We start from the raw sequence: 13,323 nt of genomic DNA on the forward strand, positions 1-13,323 counted from the left end.
GCTCCGGGGACTTGCCAACTCTAGGTCACGCCCTCCTCGCTGGGCATTCAAACCTGGAGCGACCTCCAGAGAGCGTGTCCAACTCGTCCACGCGGCCAGCACATTCTTGGCGGCTCAGGCACCTCAGGGCTGGTGACGTGGTTCGTGTGACCACCTGTCCCTCCGGCCACCTCCAGGAACCAACGTGGGGAATGAGTGTAGGGGAAGGGCCAGAGAGGCAGTGCTCCGAGCACGGATGCATAGAAAGACGACCCCCGAGGCCAGACACCTGAGCCGCTAGGAACGGAATTTCCTGTGCCCCGGGTCATCTCCGCGTGGGAAGCCTGTCGCGGATCCTTTAAGGCTCCATCTCCCTGTCCTCCCCCGCCCAGGACAGGCTGGGACACCCGGGACCTGACATTTGGCGTCTCCCAACGTGGGAGCTAAAAATAACCACTGTGGGTTACTCCAGGCCATTGCTCTGCACCCACCCCGCGCGCCGGCTAGCGCTCGGTCGCGGGCCGCCCGAGTTCTCTCCCGGGCAAGTGTACCTGGCCCGTCCCCTCCCATCCTGTGGAAGTCGCTTCTTTAGCCCCAACCTCGGCTGGTGGGCGGAGACTTCACATGAAGGGGAACAGGGCCTCCAGGTTTCCCAGGACCCTGTTCTCAAAACTTCGCTGCAGCAGGCTGGCGGAAACCCGAGGGGCGTGTCTCACCGGGCACGCTGAGGGGCGTGGCCTCGCTGGCCTACCCCACAGCCGGTGCCAAACTCTCAGCCCCAGGCTCAGGGAGGGGCGTGGCCTGCTGGGGTGTGCGGGCTCCTGGCCAATGGGTGCTGTGAAAGGCGTGGCCCTAGGGGCTGCGGGGGCTGCTCTTCGGGTCTTTTCCCCCCAGCCAAGCTTCGCCAGATTCCCGGGAGCTGCTGTCTGGCTCCTGGGCTTGTGGCTGCGGATCTCGCCAGACTCGCACTCCTCACGAAGCTCCGGGACCCCCATCACCCCCGCGTCCTCCGCCCACCAGGCTGGGGTCGCAGACCCCCCAGTCGCCTCCCCCTCGTCTACTGCAGCTCCTGCGTCTCCAGTTCCTAAGACAAGATGCCGTCGGGCTTCCAACAGATCGGCTCTGAAGTAGGGTTTAGCTTGAGGGGGCGGGACGGGGACAAGGGTCTCGCTTTTCTCGGGCTGGGGTCGCGATTGGGGTCAGCTAGGGGGCGGTCCTTGCGCAGGCGCAGGGGGTGGGGTGGGGGACTGGCTATTTATACCCGAGCGGGACAACCCGTGACTGTCAAGATTCCAGTCACTCCAAGAGGAAGAATGAGTCTGGGGGATCATTGTGGGCAAGAACCACAGCTGGATTCTGCGCGTCCTGGGTTCGCCCTTTTCTATAGTTCGCGGCGCTTTGCGCCGGGATCGAGGACTTCCTGCCCTCAAGAAAGCAGATTCAGGCTAGTCTTGCCCTCCAGGAGCTGTCCGTCTGTCCCGGCTCTCCCGCCCGCAGTTTTTCGAAGACCGGAGATGCTCCGTAGGTCCACCCCAACCCCCACTCTTGGCAGTCCTCCAGGACGCTGAACTTTCCCTCGGCCCTACGGTTGGTGGAGGGGTAGAGGGGAGTGTCAGCCCTCCCTCCCCCAGCTCAGGTTTCCTTTTGGAGACAGTCTGTGCCGCCAGCGGTCAGCCACCAAGGCTACCGCCCCTCACACCACCTTCCCGCCCCCATCCCCTGCGCGAGGCTCGCTCAGGCAAAAGCCAGCATGGCCCCCTGCCCTTTGTCGCAGCTTGGAGGGGGAAGGGAGGAGGCCGGGGCGGAGACAGAGAAGGCCATAAGCCAGGAGGAATGACCGCGATGTCCTTTTTGGAATTGTCCTTCTTGAGCCTATTGGAGGCTTCCAGGAGCCCGCAGAGAGAACCCGCAGATGGAAGAGAAGAGGACAGAGACTGATGATGCTAGCACACTTGTTACTTTATAAAAGCAGCACTGTTGGGGCCACTCAACATTCAGTTTTGATTTTCACACTTTAACTTGACAAGGAACATCACCCCTATCTCTTCAGTTCAAAGTGAGGAAGTGACTTACCTAAGGTTGCACAAATCTGAATGGGGGTCTCTTAATGCCAAGCCTGTCCCAAGGTTAGAGAGGAATTGTGAGACCCAGGTTCTCAAATGTTTCTCTGCTTGCTGGACTCAAACATCAGTTTCTCCTTCATGCCCTGGTACTCTTGGGTTCTTCCTGCTCTTGTTTACACTGAGATCTTCGATTGATTCCTAATATGGGTCCACTTTCCCTCATCCCACACGTTGGATGAAACCCAGCATCTTTAGACTCCTACTGGGCCTGGGCCCCTGGAGGAAGGAAAGATGGCACAGTTCCATGTGACATGTCTCCTCTCTGCTTCTGCCTGCCCAGGATGGGGAGCCCCCTCGGCAGCGAGTCACTGGGACCTTGGTCCTTGCCGTATTCTCTGCTGTTCTTGGCTCCCTGCAGTTTGGCTACAACATTGGGGTCATCAATGCCCCCCAGAAGGTGAGGGGCTACAGTTGGCAGAGTGGGGTGCCCAGACAAGGTGGGGGGGGTGGGTAGTGAGCAGAGAGGGAAGAGTCTAGCAGCTAATCACTCCTTTGCTGTGCCCCTAGGTGATTGAACAGAGCTACAATGAGACCTGGCTGGGGAGGCAGGGGCCTGAGGGACCCGGCTCCATCCCACCAGGCACACTCACCACCCTCTGGGCTCTCTCCGTGGCCATCTTCTCTGTGGGTGGCATGATCTCATCCTTCCTGATTGGCATCATCTCTCAGTGGCTGGGAAGGTATGGGGCTGGAGGGTGAGGGTGAAGGGACAGGAAGGGAGCCAGAGCATGGGTTCCTGGACTCTCACAGCCCCACTCTGTCTGCCAGGAAGAGGGCCATGCTGTTCAACAACGCCCTGGCAGTGCTGGGGGGCACCCTCATGGGCCTGGCCAAGGCAGCTGCCTCCTATGAGATGCTCATTCTTGGACGGTTTTTCATTGGCGCCTACTCAGGTACCCACGGGCACTGTGGCCCTGTGCAGGGCCTTGCTGTCCTTCACTAACCCTGGCCTTGGGGATGGGGGCGGGGGGCGGTGGGCAGCTGCCCTGAGAAGCTCTCTTCTTCCCTCTGCTCAGGGCTGACGTCGGGGCTGGTACCCATGTACGTGGGGGAGATTGCCCCTACTCACCTGCGGGGCGCCCTGGGGACACTCAATCAACTAGCCATCGTCACTGGCATCCTAATCGCCCAGGTAACTGGGCCTGGCCTCCTGGGAGGTTGGGCAGGGGGTTGGGGCTCTGGGTACAGGCTGAACATCCTGCCCTCCTTCCCTGCCTTCTCCCACAGGTGCTAGGTTTGGAGTCCATGCTGGGCACAGCCACCTTATGGCCACTCCTCCTGGGCATCACCGTGCTGCCTGCCCTCCTGCAGATGGTCCTGCTGCCCCTCTGCCCGGAAAGCCCCCGCTACCTCTACATCATCCGGAACCTGGAGGGGCCCGCCAGAAAGAGTGAGCTCCCGTGCCATCCTGCGGGAACCTGTGCCTCTCCCAGGCCCTCTGCCTGCCCTCTCAGGCTTGACCCCCCTCACCTCCAGGTCTGAAGCGCCTGACGGGCTGGGCCGACGTGTCTGAGGTGTTGGCTGAGCTGAAGGAGGAGAAGCGGAAGCTGGAGCATGAGCGGCCCCTGTCCTTGCTCCAGCTCCTGGGCAGCCACACCCATCGGCAGCCCCTCGTCATCGCCATTGTGCTGCAGCTGAGCCAGCAGCTCTCAGGCATCAATGCGGTACGGGCATCAATGTGGTGTGGACGCAGCCACCTCCAAGAGGGGCAGGGTTAGGGAATAGCCCCAGAGGAATGAAGAAGGGAGCAAGCCCCTACTTCGTTAAAATTCAGAGTCAGTCCAGCTTGGTGTGGCTTCAAGGGAGGAAGGAACATCCTTGTCATCACCTTTTCTTCTGGCCCACCTCTAGGTTTTCTATTATTCCACCAGCATCTTTGAGTCAGCGGGGGTAGAGAAACCAGCCTATGCCACCATTGGAGCCGGCGTGGTCAACACAGTCTTCACCTTAGTCTCGGTAACTGCTGGCCTCTGGAAGGGTCCCACCGTTGGCTTCTGGACATAACTGGGTGTCCTAAAGGTCCAACCCTTGGTTGACCCCAACCACCCAATCCCTCCCACGTCCCAAGCCCTGAAGGCCCCTGGCAAACCCCGACTCTCTCTGCAGGTGTTCTTGGTGGAACGGGCTGGGCGCCGGACCCTCCATCTCCTGGGCCTGGCAGGCATGTGTGGCTGCGCCATCTTGATGACTGTGGCTCTGCTTCTGCTGGTGAGGCCTGAGAAGAGGGAAGGGGACCAGCCTCCCAATCCTGGGGAACTGCCCCAGGGGGCTCTGTGGACAGCCAGGGTCATTCCTCAACATACATGCCTTTGACTTTGGGCCCAGGCCGTGTGCCAAGACCATGCCCCTGAGGGACCCAGGCTGCATGCACTTCCTCCTGCTCTAGAAGGACACTGTAGCATTAGCCTGGCAGCCAGTGGGGAGAGCCCCTGTCAAACCTCAAGAACAGTAATTCCTAAGAACCCAGCTCTAGAATCATGGGGGAATCGACATAAGATCCTGAATCAGCACAGGGTAGCCAGCTGAATGTCAAATGCTTGAAGGCATGTTCTAACCTAGGTGGCAGTCCCCTGCCTGTGAATGGCTGGTAGGGTCAATGCCAGTTTCCTGGGTGGAGGGCAAAGGAAGATCCTGAAAGACCTGACCTGAGTTCTCCACCCTCCCTACCCGGCCCCCAGGAGCGGGTTCCAGCCATGAGCTATGTCTCCATTGTGGCCATCTTTGGCTTCGTGGCCTTCTTTGAAATTGGCCCTGGCCCCATCCCCTGGTTCATCGTGGCCGAGCTCTTCAGCCAGGGACCCCGCCCAGCGGCCATGGCAGTGGCTGGGTTCTCCAACTGGACATGCAACTTCATCATCGGCATGGGTTTCCAGTATGTGGCGGTAGGTCCCCTGCCCCCGCCCCCATCTCCCACACCATCAGCCAGAGGAGGGCAACGCATCACTGGCCCAGATGCTTTCCACTCAGCATCCCCCCACCCCGCCTCGCCCATAGACTGCTGGTTGGGGGCTCACTTTAGTGGACCACATGGGTCCTGAAGACCGCCTGCTCCACCAGAATCAAAGCAAAGAAGGGAACTGAGCTAGATGGAAAACAACAGAGCTGTCTTCAAAGCCAACTACTGGCATAACTTACTTAGGAGTAAAATTACAAACTTCGTATTAATAGTGCAAATGCTAGGAATCCACTGAGTGCAGTAACTCAGGATGGAAAGAGAGGGAAAAACCAGGAGAGATGGGGTTCATAAAATTCTCTTTTCACTAAATTCTCCTGGCAATTTCCATTGCCCACCAAGGAGCCACCTGCGTCGTGCAGTGTCCCAGTTCCCTGTGAGGATCTTTGGCCCCAAGCCAGTCCTTTAGTCCTGGCTTGCCCAAGGCCACCCGTTCCCTCCCCTCTGTCAACACCTCTTTCTCCACTTGTCCCAGGATGCTATGGGTCCCTACGTCTTTCTTCTATTCGCGGTTCTCCTGCTTGGCTTCTTCATCTTCACCTTCTTAAAAGTGCCTGAAACCCGTGGCAGGACGTTTGACCAGATCTCAGCCGTTTTCCACCGGACACCTTCTCTTCTGGAGCAGGAAGTGAAACCCAGCACAGAACTGGAGTACTTAGGGCCAGATGAGCATGACTGAGGGCCACAGAGGGGTGGGAGAGCCAGTTCTCTCCACTTGCCCAGAGACCCCCCTCCTTTTCTCTGCAGCACTTTAACCCTCTCTTCCCCATTACTTCCAGGGCAGAGAAAACCCCTGCAGCCTGGTGGGATTGGGAAGCTGGAGGGAAGGGTGGTCTGAGCACCCCCTCATTCCCCTCGTGTGACCTCTTGGATTATTTGTGTTGTGGTTAGGCAGTGGCTGTGGGGTGGGTCTCCCCTCCATCCCCTCCTTCTTCAGTAGCCATCCCCACCCCACCTCAGCTCCAGAATACTTGTGCCCTGGCTAGTGAAGGGGGTTTACAGGGAGGAGAGACTCTAGGACTGACTTTCCAGTGGGGGTGAACCAAAGCCGAGAGCAGGACAGAAGACAGATCCAGTTCCTGCCACCTTGGACTCCTCCCCCTCTGGCACTTCCTCGGAATTCTTGCCACAGACTCTGGGTGAAAGGGGAGGGGGTCCGTCTGTCCCCTCCAGGGCAAAGGACACACCCCCCTTCCCAAGATCTAATCTCACTTCTCACACGGCAGGCTCAGTCCTCTTGCTCAGCCTTCCAGGGCGAGAGGAACACGCGTCCATCCATGGCGAGAGGAAGGGACAGTGGGCTCTCCTCTAGACTCAGGGTTCTGAGCTCCACCCCCGCTGCTCCCCAAGGCTGCCAGGTGGGGGCCCCAGCTCTTCCCTCCTCTCCCATCCTGGGAGGGTATTATACCCACAGGCTTTTGACCAACTAAGGGCAAGAGGGATTTGAAAGGCTGCCTGTAAACACTGGGCTGGGAGGAGCCTTCAGATATTTTTGTATATGTTTGAAAAAGCAGGGGCAGGGAGAAGAAACTGAAGGTCTGTTGTACTAAATGTATATATAGAGAGATCCGTATATAAAGTTACTGTATGAGATACGCATGCTGTTGTGTGGAGGCACTCCAAGACGGGCTGAGACCCAGACCACAGCCTCCCCACCCCCGCCTCTTCTCCATCCTGCCTCAGTTCCAGGCCACAGAATCCTCTGGACTGGACGCTGTCACTCATGCCTCCACTTAAGATCTGGAATCATTGCCTTTGTTAAGAGTAGTAAAGCCTCAGTAAGTTGATGCTGCAGGTGCCAGACCCTGCTCTTGGCAGTTCAGGAATCACTCATTCTACCAGGGAGGCAACAGTCCCATTTCACAGATGGGAAAAGTCAGTGTCCCAGGGATGAAGGCACTTCTGCAGAGCTGCATAGCTAGAACCGTGGGAACAAGGATCCGAGAGTAGGCCCTGCCTACGAACCCCTCTCCCTCCTGCCACCCTCAACAGTGCATTACCAACAAGGCTCTGAACAGAAAAGAGGCAGAGACCAAGACAACAGGAAAGCCCGTTTTTGTTTTTACTGGAGGCTCAGGTGGCACATGACAGTTCATAAAATGGCTTCAGAGGTAGGGGGAGCAGGGAAACAAAAAATAAACTGGGGTGGGAAAGAAAAACAACCAGGAGGAGGGAAGAGCTGGCTGGTTCCTTCTCAGCCTGATTTAGGGGAGGGAGTTGATGCCTCTGAACAATAAGGATGGATCCCTTCCTTCAACCCTTGGTAAGGGAGAAAGGAAAAAAAAAAAAAAAAAAGCAAAAGGCTGTTGCTTTGGCCCTCCTGAGTCTCAAGGAATGGGGGGAAAAGCCGGTGTTTTGATGTCACAAATTATGGGAAAGAGGGGAGGGAGGTGTTGGGTAGAATACAGGTCAGTTGGAAAAACTGGCAGATACCTGAGAGGAAGAGAGATGGAAAAGTCACACCAGCAACTTACCACCACCCAGCCTCACCCCCACCTCTGAGTACCCAGCCTGCCACTCACCAGACGGTGGCTCTGGGTGTCCTTTGAGTTGGAATCACTCCAGTATGGTGGTTGGGGGGTCCCCACTGTTGATGGGGGCTGAGGTCTAGAGAGAACAAGGTGGTCGGCTGAGACCCTCTTGTTCTTCAGGGCCCCCAGCTTCAACCTCTTGCACCTTTTCTCTTCCCGTTCCTCCCTCAATTCCCATCCACAGGCTGGTGCTGGGGCTCCAGCAGAGCCAAGGGAGTCTACAGGGGGCGATGTGGGCTCCAACGCCTCTGCTGGGCTTTCCTGGTGGGTGGGTTGGGGGGTGGCTGCCAGGGATGGACCTGGCAGTCCTGGCTCTTGGGTGTCAGGCTGCCTTGAAGCCAGGATGAGTGGGGACAGGGCCAGGAGAAGTGGGGACAAAGAGAGTGGGAAGGAAAGGGAAAGGAAGACAGGAGTGGGGGAAGAAGGGACAGGGGAAAGTTGGCTCCAGGCTTTTCTTTCCTTCTCTGGACCCCCACACGGACAGTCCCAGGTCCTCACCTCTGGGGCTGTGGACTGCCTGGGTCCCGGGGGCTGCTGCCGTCTCCGCTGGAAGTAGGGGCGGTTTCGTGGACGCTGGGGCTCAGGTCGGGAGCCATCAGTGGGGCCTTGGCTGGGCTTGGTCTCGCCATCCCCACCTTCTGTGGTGGGTTGCTGGGGTGGCCTGGGGCGGAAAGGCCTGGGGCAAGAAGCGAGGACTCTGAAGGGACAGGAGCCCAGTGCAGACCACGTCCCTCCCTCCTAGGATCCCCCCAGCAGGGGCAGACTAGCCTGCCTTCCTTTCCCATCCCAGGGGTGCCTGCTAACCCTGGGCACCTGGGCAGTAATGGCTCAGTGGCCCGGCCCTCCTGACCTCTGGCTTCAGGCCCCTTCCCTTCCCATCCCTGGGTCCCCACACTGGCTGGTGAAGGGGAAGCCAGGGCCCAGGAATGGGAGTCTTACCTTCGGTACCTGGGCCGGAATCTGGGTGGGGGTATCCGCTCATCCCCCTGCTGCTGGTCTCCCTCCAACGGGGCTGTCTCTTTGGGTTCTACCCCGTCTGTGCCCTGGGGACATGCAAAGGCCGGGGGGAGCCGGGTGGCACCAGCTGCTTTGGTGTCCACAGCTCTTCCCAGCCCACCTTCCACCCCACTTCCTCTGGGATCCAGCCTCATTAACTCCCGCTCCTTTTCCAGGATGTGGGCATCTGGTTCCCATGTTGTCAGTCCCCCTCACCTCTATAGGCTGCTGCTGGTTGGGGGGCCGAGGGCCTCGCACGAAGCGCCGTCGGTAGAAGAAGGGTGGTGGGCGCCGTCGTCTAGGCCGCTGCCCGGAGTCTTCGGCACGCTCCCCTTCGCTGCCTGGCTCTGTTCCACCCGATGGAGCCTCTGCCACCATGGGTGGCGGGGCAGCTGGGCGGGGCCGGGGGATGAATCGGCGGAACCTGCGTCGGTTGGGGGCATAGCGGCTGCCCTTCACTGGCACTCCCCCAGGCCCAGTTACGTTAGCAGCTTCTGCGCCCTGGGGAGGAGGTGGGGAGGAGGTGGGGAGGAACTGGTGAGAACCAGCTCCCACAACAGATGCACAACCTCCCAGTCTGGCTTGAATCACTGTCTTCCATCCTTCCAGGTAACTGCCCCTTCTCCAGCTCCTCTAACTTCTGGTTCTTTCCACCTCCCCAGAGGAGCAGGGGCCAGTGGTGTTTGGACCCTTCTGGAAGGGGCCTCATCTGCAACTGGTCCTTTTGAAATAACTGCCACTGGACCCTCATGAGGCTTAGCCTGGAGGTGTGGTGGGGATGGAGAAAGAGGGCTGGCAGCAGGGGAGCATCTCCTGGAGGGCTGATTCTGAGAGGAGAACATGGGCACAGGTGCCCCATGGAGAACAGACATGGGCCTGTTGAACTGCAGAGAGGGGCCTGTTGAACTGCAGAGAGAGCCCTGTGACAGGGGCACCTTCTTTAGGACACCCCTTGAAGCAGCCAGAGCCTTAAGGACGACAGTTCTGCTTGAGAACACGGTCCTAGTCCCACAGCCTGTGCTGCCCGGGCAGAGCCTGTGGGGGGAACCTCCAGGGCACCCTCCCCTGGTTTGGCGGGCTCTCCAACCACAGCCCCCGAACCTTCTCTCCTTCCACGACATCGAACTCCACGGTCTCCCCATCCCCAACGCTGCGCAGAAACTTCCTGGGGTTGTTTCTCTTAATAGCTGTCTGGTTAAGGAAAGGCCAGGAGAAAGGTGAGAATGGCCGGGATCTCTCGCACCCCTGTGGGGCCCACCACCCACTTCCATTGTTTTCAAAATTTTACTTGTGAGCTGGGGCTGGAGTGTGAAGCAAGGAGAAGGCAAAGTTCAGCAGGGGAAAAGCCACAGACTAGGGGCCTTGGAACAACTGTGTAGTTACCACGGTCCCCAGGACTCACTCCCTCTTCCCCTGACCCCTCAGGGATTTCCAGAAGGGAAGCAAGAAACATGAACTCAAAAGCCAAACAAAAAGCCGATAGTCTTAAGTTGCAAAGTGGGTAACACGTACTATGTTTCTTACCTCAGTCCCACTGAGCCCGCATTCCACCAAAGCAGTGGTTCTCAAACTGTGCCGGCATCACAATCACCTGGAGAGCTAGTTAAAACAGGCAGCTGGCCCCGCCCCCAAGCCTGACTGATTGGCTAGGTCTGGGGTGGGCCTGAGAATCCAGATGTCAGGAGATGCTGCTGGTGCGGGGACCACACTTTGAGAACCACTGCGCCCAAGTAGCGCTAGCCTGTGTCCTTTCCCTCGGACACCGCCTGTGATTCGTTCCTGGGATGTTCACAGGTCCCAGAAGGGAGTGAACCGTGCCGTGTCCAGAGGGCAACAAGCACATTTCTTACAGAGACAACCCAACACAAGTGGGGCCAATGTAGTTAGTACAGCACCTGTGGGATGGATAGGAAACTATTTCCTGGTGGGAGGTGAAAGCTGGAGAGCCAGGACTTGTGCTGCTAAGAGGACAGTGGCAAAGACCATCAGGGAGGGCGGGTTCCTCCCCTCACAAAGCCATCCCAGCTCTTACCTGGTGAACAAAAACATCCTCCTTGGTGTCATTCCTGCAGGACAGGATGGGGTGTTAGGTGATGATTTTGGTAAGGCACTCACCTCTGCTGAGGCCTCCCTAGCTGCCAATTCCCAAGACCTGTGGCCCCATCCTCTCTACCTTCCATTGCTGCTTGGGGTTAAACAGGGCCCAGAGAGTGAGACAAGAGCCAATAGGGCCCCCTGAAGCGGGTATGAAGAGCAGATCCCTAAAACCTCCATGAAAAACCTGGGCTTCATGAGGAAAGGGCTGCAGGGTCAGCAAAGGCACCTTGAAGGAGCTGGTTCAGCCTTTACCTGTGGAGCTCTCCACCCTCTCCACCCTCTACCCCAGGGCACCTTAGAACCTGGTAGTGCTGGGTGTCACTGTCCCCAGCCAACAACCCCTGCTCCCCAATCCACGGGTGGAGAATTCCTCTCAGTCTCCTTCCTTCTGCAGTCAAGGAGGGAGTGAGTAGGGACAGGAGCAGAGGTGCAGAACACCTTTGAGGAGGGGAAAATGTGTCAAGAACTGGCTCCAAACAGCCCACAAAACTTTATTCTCAGCCTGGAGGTGAACCCCAGGGTCAGGCCCCCTCTCAGCACACCAAAAGATCAAGGGTGAGAAAAGATATTAGATCATTCTCTGTCACTACCTTGCCCATCACCCTAGTTTACCCTAGCACCCCAGTAGGGGGGTGGGTGTGAAGAGGTATTCCCTCAGAACCTCCCAGGAGTCCTCAGTTTCCAGAATTAGAGAAGGACCCTTCCCTAGAACAAGTGTTCTGGCTTTAAAGCACTTGGATCTGCACAAAGGTCAGCCTGCTAAGAGGGAACTGAGGCCTCCCAGGAGGGCTGAGCCGGGCAGGGTGCCTGGACTGGGGAAGGGCCCACTGGGGGAGACCTGACTCCGCTCAGAATCTGACACTGTGGGCCCTCCCAGTTTGGGGGTGCGGGGGTGCTGTAGAAGGAAAGCAGCAGCTTCAGGCTGGGCTGGTGCCTTCTTTCCCCAACCCCCACCAGACTCAGTCCCGTCAGATGGGGCATTCAATGAGCTAACAGCTCTCTAAGGGAGATGAGTTATGAGAGTGCTATGTGTGCTGCTCGAAACAGGAAATGAGTGAGGAGAGTGAGGATTCGCCGGAGGCACAGAGAGCAGGTACATTCTGCCCCAAAGGCGGCGGCAAACTAAACCAGAAGGTGACACACACCAGCTGCGAGGATCAGAGCCAGATCTGCCAACTTCCTAGATCATTAACCCTCTGCTGCCCTTGATGTGGAGAAGGCTTCTTCATGCCCACATCTGTGCTGTGGTTAAAGACTTTCAATCAGCATCAGCTGGACATTGCAACCATGTGCCTTGGTAGGGGTAGAGATGAGGCTGGGAAGGTGTCCAGTCCCATAGATCAGTTTGGAAGACACCCATTCCACCCCCTCCCTGGGTTCCTCAGATACCTGTTGATGAATCCGTAACCATTCCGCACGTTGAACCATTTGACAGTGCCCAGGACTTGGATTGCTGCCAGGCAGAGATGCAGTGGGGGCAGTAAGATAGGGGGAAGAGATGGAGTTGGACTCAGTTTTGGGACACTCCAAAATCTAACCAACCTATTATCTATTAAGCTAAACTTCATGCCAACCAGGTTTTACCCAGTAGCTCCAAGGCATTCTTACCCAATTACACTAAATGCAACCGCCCCTACAGCGGGGGCTCAGGGTTTCAAACCTCTTCCAATTCTAAGGCATGCTTCTCACATCCTACAAATTTAGGCCCTTAACCTAGAAGCGGGTACTTACTTGGTCCACGAAGTTCAGCCCTCAGGTCATAACTGGGGTCTCTCTAGCCCTCCTATTGTAAGGGTCACTAGTGCACTTGCGTCCCGGGCTCAGATATTTACCTAATACTAGCCCAAATCAACAAGATCAAGTCTCCCGCCCCGGGGGCGTGGTCAGACCCTAGCTGGACCGGCCAGCCACTCCTTCTCACCCAGGAAGACACTGCAGAATTTCCTACCAGGGAAACTCACTACGGTCCGCTGGTCCTTTGAGCCTCGAGCCGTACCGGCCTTCGGCTTTCCGGACCCCGCCGGGCTCCACGATGCCCCTCCCCCAGCCCGTCGACCCCCCGCCTCCCCCTTAGAGCCGCCCTGGCACGCGCCCCGCCCCTCACCCAGCACCGGCTTGTCCGCCTGACTCCGGGCCAGGGGCGCGGGGGTTCCCGAGGCCGCCGTCGCCGGGTTGCCAGGGGTGCGGGGGCCTGGCGCCGAGGGGGTCCCAACAGCTGGGCCCGAGGCCGTTCCGACCCCGCCGCTGCCCGCCCCGCCGCCTGCTTTCTGTGGCTCCCCTGCGGGCACCGGGACCACCACCGCTACCACCCCTGCCGCCGTCGCGGGCACCGTCGCCGCGGGGGCAGCTGTCGCCACCACTGCCGCCTCCGCCTCGCTCATCCCGCCGGGTCCAGTACCGGCCCCCGCCGCCACCACCACCACCACCTCCTCCGCCGCCGCCGCCGCCACCGCCCCGGCCCCTCCCCCTGGCTCGCGAACCCACCGCCCCGCTCGGTCCTCGCGCCCCGAGCCTAGCCTGCACGCCGGCAGCCGGCCCTGAACCGAGGCCAATCGTAGCCCGTAGCCGCGGCGCGTGCAGGCCCCGCCTCCCGGCCACAGGCCAATCCTAGCGGAGCAACCCCAGGGCCCGCACGCCAGCCCCG

The 13,323-nt window shown here is 58.7% G+C and overlaps 2 protein-coding genes across 2 annotated transcripts; one reads left to right on the forward strand and one right to left on the reverse strand.

The window, feature by feature from the left end:
- The first annotated feature begins 837 nt into the window (after window positions 1-837).
- Window positions 838-6,648, forward strand: SLC2A4 (solute carrier family 2 member 4). The gene is made up of 11 exons (XM_061390985.1): window positions 838-1,106; window positions 2,383-2,499; window positions 2,610-2,782; window positions 2,871-2,995; window positions 3,119-3,234; window positions 3,330-3,492; window positions 3,579-3,766; window positions 3,954-4,058; window positions 4,209-4,310; window positions 4,781-4,984; window positions 5,531-6,648. Exons 1-11 carry the CDS (start codon window positions 1,074-1,076, stop codon window positions 5,732-5,734), a joined length of 1,530 nt encoding a protein of 509 aa, XP_061246969.1. The 5' UTR covers window positions 838-1,073; the 3' UTR covers window positions 5,735-6,648.
- A 445-nt stretch (window positions 6,649-7,093) lies between these two features.
- Window positions 7,094-13,109, reverse strand: YBX2 (Y-box binding protein 2). Its single transcript, XM_061390986.1, has 9 exons — window positions 12,784-13,109; window positions 12,069-12,132; window positions 10,615-10,648; window positions 9,684-9,773; window positions 8,799-9,083; window positions 8,526-8,629; window positions 8,085-8,262; window positions 7,578-7,662; window positions 7,094-7,488 (listed from the first exon to the last, which is right to left on the reverse strand). Exons 1-8 carry the CDS (start codon window positions 13,058-13,060, stop codon window positions 7,612-7,614), a joined length of 1,083 nt encoding a protein of 360 aa, XP_061246970.1. The 5' UTR covers window positions 13,061-13,109; the 3' UTR covers window positions 7,094-7,488; window positions 7,578-7,611.
- Window positions 13,110-13,323: the final 214 nt, after the last annotated feature.

This window comes from Bos javanicus, chromosome 19 (assembly GCF_032452875.1).
Source record: "Bos javanicus breed banteng chromosome 19, ARS-OSU_banteng_1.0, whole genome shotgun sequence".
NCBI lineage: Eukaryota > Metazoa > Chordata > Mammalia > Artiodactyla > Bovidae > Bos > Bos javanicus.

Excerpts from the sequence above, each read along its gene's own strand:
- SLC2A4 (XM_061390985.1), top strand. The coding sequence starts at position 1,074 with ATGCCGTCGGGCTTCCAACAGATCGGCTCTGAA. Across the intron at positions 4,059-4,208 it reads CAGTCTTCACCTTAGTCTCG|GTGTTCTTGGTGGAACGGGC; the intron begins GTAACTGCTGGC and ends CTCTCTCTGCAG. Across the intron at positions 4,985-5,530 it reads TGGGTTTCCAGTATGTGGCG|GATGCTATGGGTCCCTACGT; the intron begins GTAGGTCCCCTG and ends CACTTGTCCCAG.
- YBX2 (XM_061390986.1), bottom strand. The coding sequence starts at position 13,060 with ATGAGCGAGGCGGAGGCGGCAGTGGTGGCGACAGCTGCCCCCGCGGCG. Across the intron at positions 10,649-12,068 it reads GGTTACGGATTCATCAACAG|GAATGACACCAAGGAGGATG; the intron begins GTATCTGAGGAA and ends CCTGTCCTGCAG. Across the intron at positions 7,663-8,084 it reads GGCAGTCCACAGCCCCAGAG|ACCTCAGCCCCCATCAACAG; the intron begins GTGAGGACCTGG and ends TGTTCTCTCTAG.